The sequence below is a fragment of the Artemia franciscana genome, chromosome 12 (assembly GCF_032884065.1).
Source record: "Artemia franciscana chromosome 12, ASM3288406v1, whole genome shotgun sequence".
Classification (NCBI taxonomy): Eukaryota; Metazoa; Arthropoda; class Branchiopoda; order Anostraca; family Artemiidae; genus Artemia; species Artemia franciscana.
In genome coordinates this window covers 8,345,373-8,365,493 of record NC_088874.1, presented here as the reverse complement: position 1 = coordinate 8,365,493, position 20,121 = coordinate 8,345,373, and the positions used below count along the sequence as shown (strand labels likewise).

Here is a 20,121-nt window from a genome sequence, read left to right as displayed (position 1 = left end):
ATTAACATCTAAAACCAATAGCTTTTTTGTCATTCCAGATACTATTTCTTTTAAATCAAATGAAGAAAAGTTGTTTCCGAATGAAAGTAAAGGGCAGTGTTAAAAATTTAAACGAAAAGGAACTGTTTTTATGTCAGGGACATTTCACATCTTCCCCGCTCTTTACTCTAAGTTCTAACTTGTGCTTTATTGAATAAATGATCAATGTCTCAATGTTGAGACTTTAGCGTAAATGGCAGCCGACTTAGAGGGTTAGAAACCACTTTGTATATAGTTTATCTTGTTTTATATATAGTCTGCTTGTTTTAAGGTTTAACGTCACAGTTTACTTTCATTTGAAAAAAAAATATTCTTAATACCAATCGATTTCTTGTCATTTAAATATACTACCGAAGACCAACCTAAATATTGGAGAGGCTATTACCCCTCTCAGTAACTCATTCCTCCCCTCCCACGAAAATTTAACTTTTGCAAAACAGTCCTTCGAAACTACAATCCTCCATAAAAAGTGCAACTCAAAAAAAAGTTTTGGGACGGGACACTCTTAAAATGTGAATACAATAAAAGGAGAGCTGTGTTCCCTTTAGAATCTATATTACACACTCATTCTAAACATAATTCTCCAAACGCTCAGAGACTGGAGGGTAAATCGCTTCCAACGTTGAACCGGAGGAAAAAATTTTGGGGAGGAGAGGTCACTTAAAATGTGTATACAATAAAAAGAGAGCTATGTTCCCTTTAGAATCTATATTACACACTCATTCTAAACATAATTCGCCAAACGTATAGAGGCTGGAGGGTAAATCGTTTCCAACGTTGATCCGGAGGACCTCTCGTAAAATGTTGAAAAGTTAGGACCGGTAAATTACATTATTTTTTAGGCTTCATGATACACCCTCCTTCGAAAATCTAATGTTACCCCAAAAATTTTTTATTAACTGATTATAATGACCATTCGATTTGTATTGACTGGATGTATGGACGCAGGGCAGCATATCCGATGAAGCATTGAGGTTACTTAAATATATTTTTAAATTTCTAAAATACTTGAATATTCTGGAATTTTTGCCTGATAGCATTTTGACCCCCTAGGGTAATAATTTGTTTCCAGTTTTGCTGAAATAACTACTTAAATATGGCATTATCTTTTTTGAAGTGAAAAACAAAGTGATTGGTTTCAATTCCTTTTCAAATGAGGTTTCTTCCGAAATTTTACGGTAATCAGGTTGATCAAATTAAAGTAAAATCAGCCCAGAAAAGTAATATAATACACATCCGTAACAATCTTTCTAAAAAAAAAAATCATGAGCTTTTTCATGTTTTTTTTTGTAGATGCTTGGAACTTAAGCTCCATGTTTTTCGAAATTTTTGAATTTAATGATGCAATACATCAAAATGGTACCTCTTTTGGGGTTGCATTTCAATATGTCCAAAGTATGAAAATTTTCTTATGCTATTAGCTATTCATATAAAAACTTAACTCTCTAAAGCCAAATAAAAACCAAATCAGGCGCAAATGACAGGGTTCGTGCTATGTGATTTTCTAAGTTAAGTACATGGTTACCATTAATGATTAAGTACAACCACTCAAACTTAATCGTGTTTTTTCTCGATACCCAAATAATCATCTTAATCATTGTTTCAAATCATCGCAATCATCATAAACAATTTATTCAGAAATTAGTACTGTGGAGTAAAGATGGGGATTCAAGCTCTGACCAGGCGTGAAAAAACTCCTGAAGAATTAGTATATTAATTTACTTTGAAAAAATTATTAATTGCCTTTTCCATTTTTTGCTACTATAAACTCCTCCATAGCGTAACTTATGTAACGTAAAACCCTATGCAAAGCTTGATTCCACTTGGCACTGTGTAAGTTACGGGTAAAATTGGCTCTGCAAGATTAGGTAATGTAACGTTTTCTTTCGGTACTATACAAACTATTCCATAGCGTAGCTTATGTAGCGTAAAACTCTATACAAAGCTATAGAATTTATGTTATGTAACATAAAACTCTATGCAAAGCTTGACTCGACTTGGCACTGCCAAAGTTACTAGTAAACTGGCTCTGCAAGATTAGATAACGTAACGTTATCTTTCGCTACTGTATAAACTTTTCCATAGCGTTAGTTATGTAACATAAAACTTTATGCAAAGCTTGATTCTACTTGGTACTGCCAAAGTTACTAGTTAAACTGGCTCTGCAAGATTAGATAAACGTAATGTTATCTCTCCCTACTACATAAACTTTTTCATAGCGTTAATTATAAGTGCCGAAAATTTAAAGTGCCGAAACCCTATAGGCAAGTGTATTCTCCTGATGAGCCCTTGTGTTGGGTTGTTGCCTCTGAATTATTTGTCTTTATTGTTGTTATTGTTTAGTAAATGACGACTTATACTTATTGACGACATGACTGCCTGTCCATAGATTATTCTTTATGGTTGATTGTGTATGGCTATGCTGTTTGACCTATGTGATTGTCTGGATGAGTAGGGTTAAGGCCTCATTCCAGTGCTGATCTATATTAATGACTAATTTAGGAAAACAGTCTTCCTTTTCTCCTTCTGTCTCCTTCTGTTTTTTTTTTTTTTTTTAATGTGTTTGTGCTGTTGCATTGGTGATTTCTCTTTTCGTAATAAAACTGTATGCAAAGCTTGACTCTACTTGGCACTGCCAAAGTTACTAGTAAAAATGGCTCTGCAAGATTGGATAACGTAACGTTATCTTTCGCTACTGTACAATCTTTTCCGCAGCGTTAGTTATGTAACATAAAACTTTATGCAAAGCTTCATTCTACTTGGCACTGCCTACGTTACGGGTAAAACTGGCTCTGCAAGATTAGATAACGTAATGTTATCTTTCGCTATTGTATAAACTTTTCCGTAGCGTTAGTTATGTAACATAAAACTTTATGCAAAGCTTGATTCTACTTGGCACTGCCTACGTTACGGGTAAAACTGGCTCTGCAAGATTAGATAACTCAATGTTATCTTTCGCTACTGTATAAACTTTTCCGTAGCGTTAGTTATGTAACATAAAACTTTATACAAAGCTTGATTCTACTTGGTACTGTCTACGTTACGGGAAAAACTGGCTCTGCAAGATTAGATAACGTAACGTTATTTTTCGCTACTGTATAAACTTTTCCGTAGCGTTAGTTATGTAACATAAAACTTTATGCAAAGCTTGATTCTACTTGGCACTGCCTACGTTACGGGTAAAACTGGCTCTGCAAGATTAGATAACGTAACGTTATCTTTCGCTACTGTATAAACTTTTCCGTAGCGTTAGTTATGTAACATAAAACTTTATGCAAAGCTTGATTCTACTTGGCACTGCCTACGTTACGGGTAAAACTGGCTCTGCAAGATTAGATAACGTAACGTTATCTTTCGCTACTGTATAAACTTTTCCGTAGCGTGAGTTATGTAACATAAAACTTTATGCAAAGCTTGATTCTACTTGGCACTGCCTACGTTACGGGTAAAACTGGCTCTGCAAGATTAGATAACGTAACGCTATCTTTCGCTACTGTATAAACTTTTCCGTAGCGTTAGTTATGTAACAAAAAACTTTATACAAAGCTTGATTCTACTTGGCACTGTATAAACTTTTCCGTAGCGTTAGTTATGTAACATAAAACTTTATGCAAAGCTTGATTCTAGTTGGCACTGCCTACGTTACGGGTAAAACTGGCTTTGCAAGATTAGATAACGTAACGTTATCTTTCGCTACTGTATAAACTTTTTCGTAGCGTTAGTTATGTAACATAAAACTTTATGCAAGCTTGATTCTACTTGGCACCGCCTACGTTACGGCTAAAACTGGCTCTGCAAGATTAGATAACGTAACGTTATATTTCGCTACTGTATAAACTTTTCCGTAGCGTTAGTTATGTAACATAAAACTTTATGCAAAGCTTGATTCTACTTGGCACTGCCTACGTTACGGGTAAAACTGGCTTTGCAAGATTAGATAACGTAACGTTATCTTTCGCTACTGTATAAACTTTTCCGTAGCGTTAGTTATGTAACATAAAACTTTATGCAAAGCTTGATTCTACTTGGCACTGTCTACGTTACGGGTAAAACTGGCTCTGCAAGATTAGATAACGTAAGGCTATCTTTCGCTACTATATAAACTTTTCCATTGCGTAACCTAAGTAATGTAAATCTCTATTCTAAACTTGATCCTACTTGACACTGCCTACGTTACGGGTAAAATTGGCCCTGCAAGATTAGATACTGAGAAAAGTTTTACGGCATGGTGTAAAGGAACGATTATATGCAAAAATCTCTATGTCTTTGTGTATAGTTTTATTACCCGTCATAATCCACCAGGCCACGTAAGCTACATAGCATAAATAGATAATTATGCGCAAAGGGAACAAAAAGGGCCTATCTTGAACTAGAGAAAAAAAGGCGCAGCGGTTGAAAGGAAGGAGGTTATCTTGTTCCCCGATAATTTTGAAAAACACTTTTCTCGCATTTTCAATAAGAATACCCATTTCTTGATATTTCCACTAGAAAAAAAAACGAAACACAACTAAATTTTTCCCTCCATAGATTGTACAAAATAAATTTTGTCCATTCCCAAAGTTTTCTTGAGTTGGCAACACTGTTGAGACATAGTGCACTAACGCTTAATTCTCATTAATTGGGAATGGTGTGAAATGTTTAATTTTTAATTTGTGCATCGAAGATCTCATAGCAAATGAGATAATCTTTTGCAGAGATATCGGCATTCTTGTAGTCTAGTGCGGAATCGTAGGTCTATTACAGTCGTGAAATCCGGAATTGGTGAGAACCAAACAGGGTTAAAAAATATCTAGATTTTAGTGATTTTTGGTCCATTTGGTGCTTTTCTTCAATAATCTAGTGATTTGTGTGCTGATTTAGTGATTCTTAGTTTTTGTTTAGGGATTCTTTGCAATATAAAAAATCACTTGAAATAATGATAAATCCCTAGGGGTGGTAGCCCTGTAACCAAGTGTAGCCTAAATTAATTAATACAACAAGGTACGTAAGCAGAATTTTGCTTTGGGGAAGCCTGGAAAGTCTGTTAGGGGCAAATAAAGAAAAAATTTGGGGTGATATAAAAAGAATTTAAGGGGAACGTTATTAAGGGTCCAAAGCCCCTCTATCTTACGGGCGTTCATATTTTTGCATTTCAGGGTAATCATTCCATTGTGACTGCGTATCCTTGACTCTATTTTCAAAGTGCCCAATGTTGGGCAACTTCAATATCATCAAGTAGGAATATTCTTGTATCGTTGCTGTGATTGTGTCAGTCCTGAAGTATTTTAGGGTTTTTATAGAGAAAATGGATCACTTCATAGATATAGTAGCCGCTATATAGGTTTGGAACCCACTTCCAGAGAGCATCTGGGCGGCAGAGCACCTTGGTTTATTTACGAGTAAAACAAAAAACTATCTCCTGGGTCTTGGTTCATAGATGTTTTTTTTTGTTTTTCTTCTTCTTTTTTCTTCCTTTCCGTTCTTTGGTTATTATTACTCTTTTTTGTATATTCATTTTTATTTTCATGAGAAAGATTGGTAACAATTTGGTTGTTTTATTTCTGTTTTATTTGTTTGTTTGTTAAGAGTTTTTCTTGTTAAGTGTTTGTTAGGTAGAGGGTCGCACAATATCAAGTGTTTTCAGGTCTACGTTAACTAAATGATAGGGGTGATTTAATTGATTCATTATTCTCTTGCGTGGAAGTCATTAAAGTCAAAGACTTTCCCAGCTTCATATGAGATACCCTTACGTTCGAATTTGCCCCAAATGTCTATTACGGCGTAAAAACCAATTTCTAAGCAGCAAAACCTCTCATTAAAAAAAAATTGTCCCCAGAAATATTCGACTGTTCTAATTTTATTCTAAATATCTTGCTTTAAGCTAAGTGAAGCATATATAAAAATAATGGAAAGCTGGAATTGCCTTATTAAAGAACTGAAGAAAAAATTGCAGATTCAATAATAATCACCTCCAGGATCTTTAACCTATACAAACAAAAAAAGGAAATATGCAAAAACGTCAAAGAAGAAGCCAAAAAATATTGCACAAGAAGATATCGTATTTCTTTCACGGTAAGGATTGGCTGATCTGATATGAGCAAAGTTTTGAATAGCCCTCCCAATGGAGAATATTAAAGTTAATTAAGTTGGCATATCTCTAGCACGGATATCACATTGATGCTTTTGAAGAAAAGGAGGAAATTTGCCATAGTACAAAAACAACTTAACCTGTCTAGAATAAGAGCAAATATATAATCTATATTTGAATTTATTCTAGATAGTATAAACATTATCCTCAGAGGCTCAGTTGCTCGGGTTAGTAGGAGAAGAGGGAAGGGAAAGAGACACAATGTAGTACGCTAAAGATTAGTTAGGAAACATAAGCAAACTTCAGACACAGTACACTTTTGCTTGCGATGCTAGACAAATAGATAAACAACAGACCTGATGCTAACCACTAAAATCTTACTATTGTGTAAGTATCAGTATTAAAATGTAAGTGTATTGAACGGATCTTAACGGACTCCAAAAATGACTTTCAAAAGTAGCTAATCAGAAACCCAGGATCAAACATGCCCTCTTTTCCATCATAAAATTTATGTGTAAACAATGACCGATGTACATCTCTTATTTAAGGAGAATATACCATCCTTGGGACATTTTATTGTTTTGCCTATTTTGTAAGGAAATTGTCATCTCAGTGTTTTGATCGGGCGTCTTGGGGGCTGTGGGAGACAAGTAAGAAAATTGACCTCAGTAGGGGGGGGGGGTTCCCTTCAATCCCTTTCAACTCTTAAAAATGGCTATCAAACTTTGAATTTCCATTTTATTAGCCTGGTTTCCGTTCTGGAGACAAGGCCGTATCCAGGAGTGGGGTAGGGGGTTTGACCCCCCTCCCATTTTTGTCTGACTCGCAAAGGCTTAATAAAAATGAGCATAAACAAATTTTCGATTCGTTTTTTGAAGTTTTTTCTTAAGCCTGCCCCCCCCCAAAAAAAAAGTCCTGGATACGGATTTGTCTAAAGATGTTGTAGATTTCTCCGCATAGTGCATTTTACACAGACACTGACTGCACATTGGGTCTTTTGATTAATTTCAACATAACCCTTCAAAATCCCCTAAAATTTTAACGTAATACCCATAGACGATCCTTAGACATTACATATACACCATTTTGACAGCCTTGATGCACATATTGTCTGTTCATTTTGTCTATTTTCTCCCTGAACATTCTATGAACCTAATACTCATAGCCACTTTTAAGATATTGCACATGAGCCATTTTAACAGCATGAATAAGCATAATGTCTTTTGATTCGGTGCAACACCCCCCCACCCACCAAAATTCACTGAAAGTTTTCAACTTAATAGTCTTAGTTTTTCATGACACCCACGATCAAACATGTCCTCTTTACATTATAAAATTTATGCATAAACAATGAACATCGTACACAAGTTGTAACCCTTACCCCTGTTGCCCTGAATGCCAAGTCATCCCTTGAGGCATATTTATTGGACATTTTAACTATTGTCAATAAAATGGCAATCTGAAAATTTTGATCGGATGTCTTCATAGGTTAAAGGGGGTAGGTAGCAAAAAAGGGTGTGCGAGGGTGCTAGTTTCCCTCCAATTACTGTGAAATATCTCTTTCCAATAGAATGATCCCTCTCCTTTTCCACGAACACCCCTTCCATCGCAAGCAGTTTAGAAAAAATAAATAATACAAATTATGGCTAAGACTAATGGGTGCCACTTCACTGTTTAAATAGGCAGCGCAACGGTCCAGTGTACGATTTACAAGAGCCAGTGCGGTGTTGCCAAGTTAATAAAAATCTAAAAGAATTTTGACAAACTACTAATGATGTGCAAGCCCTTATTGGCCGAGTATGAAAAAGTTTAAATTGCTTTAGAGCTTTCGCTATGGCAATTTGGAAACAGAACGCTTGAATTATTTAAAGCTGTTGAATCTAGTTGGTTCTCTTATACCAGTTACCTTTTCTTGGTTAAACGGTCACATTAGATTGACGACCACATCAAAAACGGTCACATGGATGCAGGTAATCAAAATTTGATAAGAAGTTGAAGAAAAAACATCTAGGGGGGGGGCTAGATTTTAGTTTAAATTGTAATAATTTAATTTCCTTTAATTCACCTCCTGTGGAGAGGTTTGACAAACAAAAATACAAAGAATCAAAATTCAGAAATATTTTCTAATATATTTCACTAAGCTAATTTTACCTATGACTGGTATTATTTTTTAATATATATGTGCACAAATTGACACACAGATTGACCATTCCCAAAACTGTGAACTTCCAACACTCCTCGAAACATTAGGAAAAATTTGTGATACTATGGTGTTGGGCCTACATGATGAGCATGTGCAAGCACTAAACTACAGAATAATCATATGACCACTCCTGAAGAATTAACTAAATAAATAAAGTTTATTTATTTTAAAATAAAATTAAGGAATTAACAAATTATATAGTAACATGTTATGTAATTAAAATTAAAATCTATAAATAATTTAAGCAATTAAATTTAAACAATTGTATTGAATAAAATAAAAGAGTTTATGCTAAAATAATTATAATTTAAATAATAGCAACTAAATTAATAAAATCTAAAGAATAAACAACAGGAATTGATTAAATCAAATCTCAGAGAAATAACTGTGGCACACTATGATGTGGCGTTGCGAGTCATAAGTACGATGTTTCAGCAAATTAGTTCATAGATTTAACAGCAGACATATGCACAGGAAGAGAGGCATTTGGGCCCACGCCCTGCAACTTGCACCAACCCTTATCCTTTTCCGTATTTGTTTAATACTTTTGTGCGTAATTTGCCTTTTAGGCTGGAGGGGAGTGAAAATGAACCATCTCTAGTCCCCCCCCCCTAAAAAACAACAAATCTTGTGTACATGCCTGTTTAAAGCTTTCTTTATTATTCCCCCTAGTCTAAATCCCCACAGGATATCTAGGTTAGATAGCTAAGCGTAACTTACCCTTCTTTTTTGAATCGCAGGTGCATTGAACAAGGTTACCGCTCGTACAACCATGCGTGATCGCTGTTGTAATGCCTGCGGATACTATGGCATTTACAAATGCTGTTTCTCTTGTATCTAAAATGAAACAAACTGGGTAAACTATAAGTTAAATCAAGGATCATTTGAAGTTCTAACTAGTCTGTGTTAGACAGTGAAGTAGTCTGTGTCGTCCCTTTTGTCTTATTAACCTAGGTGATGCCTGGAGTCAAATTTCCATTGGCCATCAGATTTCACGTCGCTTGGTGGAATGTCTTCACCGGGCGAAAACGTTGAATACTTCTGCATCTGATTATAGCTAAAAATAAGTGTTGCTAGCATATATCAACTGTTGCACTCAGAAATATCTGTTGCACTCAAAAATGTTTTCAGTAAAGCTCTAGCAAAACGTGAATAGGGTTCATGGGGAGGGGGTTCCTCATATACTGAGTAATTTTTTGTTTTAAACTTCAAGGTTTATTTCATTTAAAAACTAATTATATGTTTTATTTAACAAAATAAACCTTCATATTTATGCACTGGTGAAAACGCACGATTTCCGCATAGGCGTTCAAGCACCAGAGTAACATGCTCGTCATGTTGTAACAGCACCTGAATAAAAGCTCGCGCTAGAATAACACGGCGTCGTCACTTGGCCTTTTTTCTTTAGTGGCACCCATTTATGAAAATGTGGCATTTTTTTCCTCTTTTTTTGTGAAGAGTAAAATAAATCCAGGGGAAAATCTATTTAGATTTTTATAAACAAGCAACTTCTCCAAATCTAGGAGGGCATTGTTCCCCTTTCCCAATCCCAATTGACACTACCATTTATATTTGGCGAATCCTACAGTCTTCGGTTAGAACTTGGCTTAACACTTGTGGTTTCTATCAGGGATGTATTCAGGAAGCAGATCTAAAAACTACTACCTCTCTGAATCTTAGGATTTTTACGATTTTGTTTCATACTTTCATACAGCTCATGTTTAATTTGACTGCCTTTAAGAACGTACGCTCCATTCTGAAAAATAATTAGTGTCATAGAAGATGTATCTTTAAAATACTTATATCTCCTCACATAATAATTTCCGACGGTAGATTTTCCATCAGTCACTTTTGTTATGTAATATGTTTATCTTGTCTGTATTAAGAATACCAGGAAGTACATTAAAAGATACATAAGGACCCCTCGCTCCCAAAAATCCTTTAAATCTAGTTATTTAGGTATATAAACGTCGTTTAAAAAAAAATGAGAAACCCACTACTCTTGAAAATAGTCTCTATCCCCCAACTTGTTTGGGATCGTGCAAGTTCACTGCTGCTACTACAATTCACTGTATCATTTATCAGCCTCAAGCCAAATCGTTCATGCAATTTTTCCATCAGCCCTAGATGAGATCAGGACCACTTGTGGATTGATTCGGGTTACCTCCCTCTCCCACAATCAGCTGTAAACGCTAAAACTTAACGCTTTATGCTGAATAATACAAAGGAGGTTAATTTTTCATTTGAATATAAAGTAGTTTTTAAAATTTACATTTTCTGAACTCTATGAGAACGTCAATAATGAAAGTTGTGTAATTGATGACGATTGTGCAGAAAATAGTGGATTAAAAAGAGATAATCCCATGGTGGCACTGAGTTAAATTAGTACTAATTAAATATTAAATAACTTACTATTAAATAAAAGAAGACAATTACCCCCTAAATGAAATATTTCTGCAGTTTTTATTGTTTTGATGTTGATTTAACAAATATACAATATATAGTTATATTTAGCATAGCATACCCTCAAACCCCAGTCGCCAAAATGTTTTACGCCAAAATCGATTTTGGTCGTGGATCGTCATCTCACGCTCGGGTATGGTTTCCAAATGACATCTTAAGAAGGTCACTCTAGAGAGTGATTTCCCAATGTGGGGTGCCGGTCCCACCAGTGGGTCATTGTAATGTTTTGTGGGTCGTGGGTAGGACGTCAAATCTTTTTCTGACCATACTATAAAAGCTTAGTTTTGAAAAAAAAGTCGTGTGAATGACGTCACATTCAAATGCATTTAAAGAGGTAAAAATATCTGTGATAGTATTGCAATTACATTATGCATTGTATAAAAGGTATTGTGTTCAGATAATATTTTTCATTTCTATAGTATAAAATATTCCTAGAGGACAACCCAAAAAAGATACCAAGCTAATGGCCATTTAAGCTGCCTTCAGGCGAATTGATGTAACAGCAAGATTTAACTATCAAGAGCGGGGCATCAGGATTTTAGTAATGCCTAAGTGGGGCATGGTCCAAAATTGGTAGGGAACTTCTGATGCTGTGCATACAAAATTCATCGGTCTGCCTTGTTTTCAACCGAATAAACATTTAATGATATACATGAGGATTAAAATTTTGGATTGAAGTAATTTCTGGACTCGTTGGACTTAAACCTTTTTACCATAGTGTAAGTATGTCTTTTTATTTTCAATATATTTTGGTCAGCCGAAAAAACTGTTTTTACAACTCTGATTCGGAAGAGAACGAACTAACTATCCGCCTTTTCGAAGATTTTTTTTTTATCGGGTGACATCGGGTAATCAGGTAATCAATTTTTTATCGGGTAATAGGGCTGTCTTTTTGAACCGGATTTTTCGCACTAAATATGTTTTGACCACGATTTTCAAAAATGACTTTTATTTTTGAATGACGCATAGGCACGTCACTCTGCATAGAAATGCCTGTTCAGAAGACAGGCTTGTTATTTTGTATATACAAAATCCTCCAGCCTGCCTTGTTTTTAATAAAAATAAACATTTACTGACATTTATGAGGATCAAAACTTTGGACTGAAGTATAACAGTTCGAGGAATGTATAGGAAATTTATAAACGCCACTCTTGGCAACCATTTCTAAGATCTCTCTCTTTGACTGAAAAGTGTTTGAAAGGACTTGCTTTAATCTTTCAGCAGCGTTCAGTTTTTAGCGAAATTTCAAGATATTTTTGTTTAGATTCCATGAAAGAAGAATGGCAACCTCGGACAGACATATCTAGGATTGCAACAACTGTAATACTAGCAATCAGTGATAAGTTCTTTAACATATGGAACATTTCTGATAATAGTTTGACAGTTTCATGGACAGTGTAGAAACCTAACAGAAAAAACTGGTTTATCCTCTGCTAGCTGCATAATCCTTATGTCTCATCATGGTTACTCTAGTCCATAGTAACCGAAAATTCAAAAATTCGTTCAAAAAACTGTCAAGTGAGGAAGAATCGTCACTTGAAGGTGTTTCAAGAATGGCAAATAGTATTTTGATTAATATTAATGGTGAAAGTTTATTACAAAAATAGATTGAATGGAATTTTGAAAAAAAAAAATACCACAGAAAAACAGTGTTAGATCGAAAATGAAAACTGCGTCATTGGAATCACCATGCATGGGAAGCAGTTATGTTTCTCTTTTTCTGCTTCTTTTATGTCGCCGCTAGTGGGGTGTTGAAAGATCATACGAGAGATTTAAGGGCCCATTTAAAATACTCCAAATATAGCATGCAGGGAAAATTTTTTCGCATGGATTAAGATTCCGCGGGATTGAGCTAGACCTCTCTTTGGGTATAGGAGAGATCAGCCTTGGTTCACTCTCATTGTGAACCAAGGGGGTTATAGATGAAGGAAAAGCAACTTTTTGCTATTTTCTCACCTTTTTGGACATGTTTCAATAACATGGATTGCTGTCTTCCCTCTTCCAGAGATAATTTTTCCGTGTGCGATTTTTTAAAAGATTCCTACAGACACCCCCATCCCTCCTCATCAATGATGTCTTGGGCTGGCTATGCCACTCTTCTTAATATAAAGAGGACGTCATTTCACGGAAATGAAAAGAAATACAAAATTTTTCAAAATCTAGGGAGGGGCGCAATTTTTTTGTTTTTGATTTTTTTTTTTTTTTAATGAAAATACTCCGAAAAACAAATGAAAAAAAAAATCAAAATTTAAGGGATGGGAAATACCACACCCATCCTCTCCATTTGGTGTCTCTGAACAAACTAATGATTTCCTATCTTCCTAATCTGGTTTTACTACTGATAAATTTTGCCCTTAGGATATTTAGCAGAGAAAACCCAATAGCTTTAAATAATATCTATGTTTCCTTGTTTTTAATTTGAAAACAACTGTAATTATTAAGTTTTATTTTAGCAACTCAAAAATCCAGACTAACATTTCTGAATTGAGCTAAAATACCCTACCGCTTCATAAATTATCATATAAATAATCATTTTTGACAATAATAGATTTCTAAGCTAGCTAAAACGGTTTTATGCATAGCAATTACCTCATATTAAATTTTCAAGTGTGACACATAAACTTAACTTCCAGTTTTTCTAATTGCTTAATACGATTCCACTTCCTTAGGGGGTTTAAAACACCGGGTGGTCAAATGCAAAAATGTAAATTAGATTAGAGCATATCCGCCCTTTCATTTTCGTTTTTCAAATTTCCGTCATCTACGACTTAATCTTGGATTCTACCACGGTAATTTCATGCAATTTAGACGAGCATTAATTACCCTTCCCTTCTTTTTGTATATAAAGAAGAAAAAGGATTCTAAACCACCATCAAGACATTCTTCAATAGTCTGTCATTATAAATTATCTAAATATCTCTTATCAAGAAGGCGCCTTATTTGAATAAATTGGGAGGAAAGGTTCACTATCAAATCAGAGAATTTACCTAATTCGGATAAAAAAGTTTTTTTTTTACATTTATAGTATAACTACAATACGCTCAGCGCTGTTGAAAAGACCATCATTTCCAGCTTTTTTAACATTACAGAGAACTTCAACTTGCACGAATTTAGGGGGTTGGAAAACAAAATGAATTCGAAAAAATGCACAAAGAATGGGGACTTATAAGGGCAAAATAAGAAATTATTAGTGAAATTATAAAATCCTTTATTCTTTTTTAAAGGGGTGCATTCCTGAAGGCTCTATACTACACCAAGGGCTTGTTAGAGGTATGAGTGTGCACTAACTGAGTAGAGCTTATGGCCAACATTAAGTATTTTTAAGGTGGTCAATCAAACGAGATTTTTCTCGAGGGGTTGGGTCAACGTCTTAAACAATATATCTTGTGAGAGTGTCTAATGTTCCTTATCTTGTGAAATTTAGGCCTTGTGTTGGACTTCCATTGATTTGAGGGGGAAGGGCTGAATCCTGCCTTTATTTTATTTACAGGAAATGATAAATGTATGAAATTACTAATTTACGTTTTATTAAGAAGAAAAAGTTATGATAAAATGATTATTCAATTATTCAGCCATCAATAAAAATACGAAAAATTATCTTTTTGTAGATTTAAAGGAACAACTAGGAGAAAATATTTTGTGTATTTCGCCACACAGGAGTCATTTGCATTTCGCCGGGTCCTTAGCTAGCAAAAGAGCTGCCTCGTGGGCTTTTTGTCACCCCTCCAATTTCTTTTATCGCAAATATCGGAGCCAAAACCAGCAGGTCAGGTCTTCGGCCTTCGTGAACAGCATTAGACCCTTAGTCTTCATATTGATCTTATATTTTGTCATCTCCCTCCACTCACGTCACTCACTACTTTCACCAACTTGGGCCTTCTTCCCTCAGAAAATGCAATCAGGGCGTCCATCCAAGTCCATTTTTCTGCTGTGGTTGTTTTTTCAGGGATTTCCATTGTCAGTATCCTTCTCATTATTTCAAAATTATTCTTAAAATGTTCATGTTTCTAGCTTTATCAGATTACTTATTTTAATAGTAGCCAAAAACAAAACAAAACTTCAGGATTACATCATGCAAGGACCGAAGTCCTTAGCCAGATAGCTCGAAATCGATGTGATCACATCGAACTAGCAATCGGAAAAGGGCTCATTTGAATGGAATTTAATGCTCTGGTCCCTTTTTTGATAGAACCTTTTTAATTACACAGAAAGCTATTCGCACGGAAGTAAAGAGCGAATTTGAAATCTAGAACGAACAAGAACTATTGCTTCACAGATTATATTAGATATATCTACTAAACTAACTAAAATAAGCTGCCTCGTGATATATCCCAATATTTGTAGACTTTTAACAACTGGTACTTTACTGAAAACACAAAAATGACGCAAAAAGGATCTTTTTAGGAGCTGTAAAGTCTATAGGTATCCTGTAAAAAAAGGACTAATTTACAAGTCTCTCAATAGTCTTTCACCCGATAGCGATAGCTTTCCATATGGAAAAACCCCAGAAAGCACAATAATTATTTTTGTAGAGAAGCAATATTTCATTGCTTCGCTGACTTTGTAAAGCACGAAAGTCTTCAATGACTCAAATCAGCCAGCTGCAAACTTTTTTTGGGATTCTATAAGAAAGATGTTGTCAATTAGGAAGCAGTGTTAGAGTTATATCCGGAAATACAAATTTAATCAAGGTAGGGATCATAATCTTTTGTTTTAATTTGCAATCTGTATAAAAGAATTGCGGCGGTCAACAGCTACGAATTATACCTTCTATAATTACAAACGAATACTAAGTACTTGCCTTTTTTAATGATGAACTTAATTATGACTTAGAAGAAAGCGGTCATAGTTAAAAGATAAGCAATTAAATTGGGAGTGAATTTGTAATTTGTATATATTTTTTTAAGAGACCACCCTTTCTTTTAAGGGGTCACAAGCTCTTTGCCTCAGGTTTTCTCGACTTTTAATCTTTAATTGCTACCTCCCCTACTAAGCAGTTGCGTATGTTGAAGTATGAAAACAAAGAAAGGAAATAATAAATGAAAAGAGAAAAAAATAGGTGAAAAAACGAGGATTTTATCAACCAGTAGCAAAATATGAAAAACAAGCAAATATTTCGACAAGGACCTCCACCAAATCGTCCTCAGTGCCCAAAAAACAAAAAAAAAAAGGAAAAGGAAAAAATAGAAACAAAAGCAAAATCTATCCTTTTTATGTGAACTGCACGAGAGAAAAAAAGACACTGAATCAAACAACAAAAACCAACTTGAAATCAATGAAAGAGAAGTTATCAATTAGATTGAATAAGTATCCTTTGCCTTGCAACAGATTTCGCCTGTCTACAATTTCGGTTTTCATTAGATATGCGGACAGGTTGTCTTAAATTAGACTGGGCGAAAATATTCATAGAGTATTTTAATATTAAATTATTATAAATTGGGCTTAAGCAAATATCTCCCGTGTCTCTATTTATAGCCAAATTTCTATTTATATATATATTTTTTTTTATCTCAATTGCCTCTTTAAAAGATTGCGGTAGGCCATTTACGGTAGATATTAAAGTTTCAGGCAACAATTAAAGTTGCTTCCTGAAATGTACTTCATCTTACAGAAATTAAGACCGACAAACGGGTAAAATTTAAATAAAACCGTGAAAAAAAAACAATAAGACACTTCAAATAATACACGTTTGGATATTTTGACACTACGTCCGGGAGCTTTTATCGACAGAAAAAAAGTTAAAGTAAAATTACATTAAACGCAACATATAAAGAAAAAGACAAATAAAAAAAAAACATCCACACAAAACAAGAAACAAACAAACAATAAATAGAATTTACATCTTATTAACATCCAAAACAGTGATTACAGTACTTCGGAGGTTATTGAGATGTGACTTTTATTTATTTGTTTGTTTTGTTTCTGTTGTTGTTTTTTTCTTTTTCTTTATATGTTGCGTTTAATTAAATTTTAACTCTCTTTTCCTGTTGATAAAGACTCTAGTCTTAGTAGTTTTTTATTTTCTAAAGTTTTTTTTGTTCTACTTTTTATTGATATTATACCCATTTTTTCTCTCTTAAGTTCTGTAAATGGAAAAGCAGTGTTGTCTAAGAAATTATATAGTTCGTCTTAGCACGCTTAGCCTTACAAGTAGTTACATTAGAAGTTGTAGTTGGAGCAGTAGCAGTAGTAGTAGGAGTAGTAGTAGCTGTAATCTCAGTAGTAGTAGTATTAATAATAGTAGTAGTAAATGTTTCAGTGGTAGTAGTTTTAGTAGTAGCGTGGACATATTCCCTTTTGGTCTATTGACCTACTCTGAAAGTTCCAACTTAATCCTCAAATCTATTTTCGAGATACACTTTTTTGACAATCTGCATTCATGTAGTGTCTTTTGATTTAGATCAAGCTCCTCTTGAATATTCTCTCAAATTTTCATCTTCATACACTTAACCTTAGTAGTGCTAGTATCAAATTAGCAGTGGTGATAGTCGGATAACACAGTACACATATCTAGATATGTGTACTGTATGGGAGAAGTAGTTGTAATAGTAGATGCAGTTGCAACTACTGATTCACAATAGTAGTAATAGCAGTAGTAGCATGTGCAGATTTCCTTTTGGTCAGTTGAAAATCTCAGTCATGATGTCCAAGTATTTTCATCTCGATACGGTAAACCGTTCCAAAAATATTCATGATACGCCTGTATCAGCATTTAGATTTAGTTCAATAATCCCCATGGATCACCGGAATACCCTTTGTCTTTTTGGAAAGTAAAGGTCATACACGCCCAACTTTCTCAATAATATATACTATATGTAAACAGTGGAGGAATTACCTAACTTATGCCCAGAGGGCTGCAAGGGGGGGGGGCTGGTTGCAATCCCCAAAGATATAATTACCTTTCAAATATGCTGAACAAAATACTTGTCTCAAAACTTCGATTGAAAGTGTTTTGGGAAATGACAGGCGGAGGGGACATGCTGCAATCCAATTACCTTCGACTCTTAAGAAGGGCACAAGAACTTTCAATGTAATGTATTTTAAATCCACCATGTAAAAAAATCTCTCAAAAAGGGTATTATAACTTCGAATTTCTAATCAGATGAACCACCTTCAAAGTTAATAAGGCCTTCCATTAAATAAAAACGTTTTATACCTCGGGTTTTAGCTTAAAACCCTTATCCCCAGGCTCTATGGGGTTTTATCATCCCCAAAGGCATTGTTATGTAATTTTTGGGCTATTCTGGACAAAATGGCTATCCCACAATTTCGATCAGATCCATTTGGGGAAAAGAGGGTGTGAGGGTAAGGCTAGTTGCCATCCGATCACTTTTTACGCTTAAAAGGGAGCTAGAACTTTCAATTTCAAATCAAATGAGCCTCTTACGTCTCAAAGTCTCAACAGCCACTCCTTCCTTAAAAAAATTTATTTGCCTCAGGGCAAAACTAACAGTCCTTGCTCCCAGGCTCGGAAGGGGGTGTTGAGCCAGCCCCAAAAGCATTGTTGCCTGACCTTGTACTGTATTAAACAAAATGCCTATCTCAGAATTTTTGATCCAATGCACTTAGGGATAAAAGGACGAGGGGGGGGGCTATATGACCTCCGGTCACTTTTTATTCCTAAAAAAGGCACTAGAACTTCTGATCTCCAATCTAATGAGGCCCCCTTCGAAGTTCATAGGACCACACCCTCCATAAAAACCATGTATGTTAATAATGGACAACTAAAATAACTTACAGCCCTTGCCCAGGGGGCTTTTGGGGTGTTTACATCGCCAAAGACATTATTACTGGACCTTTCAACTATGATCAAAATTTTGAGTGGATGTGTTTTGAAAAATGATGGGAGTGGAGGCAGAGGGGTTGGTTGCCTCCAATCATCTTTGACTCTTAAAGGGGCAAAAGAACTTTCAATTTCAATAAATATTTTATACGCCTCTAGGGCATAACTTACAACCTTTGTTCCAGGGATCTCTTTATTTAACTCTTAAAGAAGGAACTCGAACTTCCAATTTCCAATCAAATGAGGCACCTTCGAAGTTAATATGACGACCCATTACATGGAAACATTATATGACCCCTGACACACATCTTAAAATCCCTGCCCTCAGGCTCTGTGGAGTTGTGTCAACCCCAAAGTTATTGTTATGTCATCTTTGGACTGTTTTGAATAAAATCACCATCTCACAATTTTGATCTCATGTATTTGGTGAAAAGAGAGCGCTGAGAGGGGGGGGGCAGTTCCCCTCAGATCAATTTTGCTCTTTAAAGGGAACTAGGACTTTCAGTTTCCAATCAAATTATCCTCCTCTAAAGCTTATACGACCACTATTTCTATAATAACCTTACATGCCCCGAGGTATAACATAAAAGCCTTTCCCCCAGACTCTGAGGGGTTGTGTCGACCGCAAAGGCCTAATTATATGATATTTGGATCAGTCTGAAAAAAATCCACCTCAAAATTTAAATTGGATGTATTTGGGGAAAACAGGCTGTGGGGGAGAGGGGGACTAGTTGATCTCCGATCATCTTTGAATCTTAAAAAGGGCACTAGAACTTCTGATCTTCAGTCGAATTAGCCTCCTCCGAAGGTTATACGGACCGTTTCTTCAATAAAAACTATACATGTTGATAATGAACATCTAGTATAACTTATATCCCTTGCCCTGAGGGTTGTGGGTCGATAGTGTCCCTAAGGACACTATTACTGGACCTTTCAACTATGCTGAATAAAATAGCTATCCCAAATTTTGAAAGGATGTGTTTGGGGAGATGAAGGGCGTCAGAAGGGGGGCTGACTGCCCTTCAATCACTTTTGATTCTTAAAAAGGGCACTAGAGCTTTCATTTTTCAATCCAATGAGCTCATTTTGAAGTTTCTACGACCACTCCTTCAATAGAAAGTGCTTTGGTCATAAAAAAAAAATGCATTGTACTTTCTTCGCTCTTTGCTTAGGTATCGCTATTGCACTCCCTATGAGGGGGTGTAAAAAAAAAAAATGGGTTGTAAAAAAAAACACGGTGCTACATTAAGCTTTGTTGATTCCCCTGCTATTAAATATTTGTTTTAACTTTTGTGTCTATCAGACAAATATGCTGGAATTTATTTTAGAGGGCTCACATTTGGAAAAGGGGTGGGTAAAACGAAAAAAATGACTAATTGCGTTAAAAATAAAGTAAATCATGGGAAATCGTGGTATTTTTTAGATCTAGGGTGGGGACAATGACCCCTTGTGTACATGCTTGATCAGACATAAAACGCAGGAAGCATTTTGAGAAAGTAGGTGACAGTTACAGGGGAAAACATTCATCGAAAACAATCACTGAGCAAATTATATGAAAGATAAAAG

The 20,121-nt window shown here is 35.2% G+C and overlaps 1 protein-coding gene across 2 annotated transcripts in view; it reads right to left on the bottom strand.

Annotated features, from left to right (window-relative positions):
* Positions 1-20,121, bottom strand: part of LOC136033634 (protein Wnt-1-like) — a 46,957-nt gene that overhangs the window by 10,802 nt on the left and 16,034 nt on the right. For both annotated transcript variants that reach the window (XM_065714441.1, XM_065714442.1), the window contains exon 4: positions 9,030-9,146. In XM_065714441.1, the coding sequence (XP_065570513.1) occupies positions 9,030-9,146 (117 nt within the window). The remainder of the gene's footprint in view (positions 1-9,029; positions 9,147-20,121) is intronic.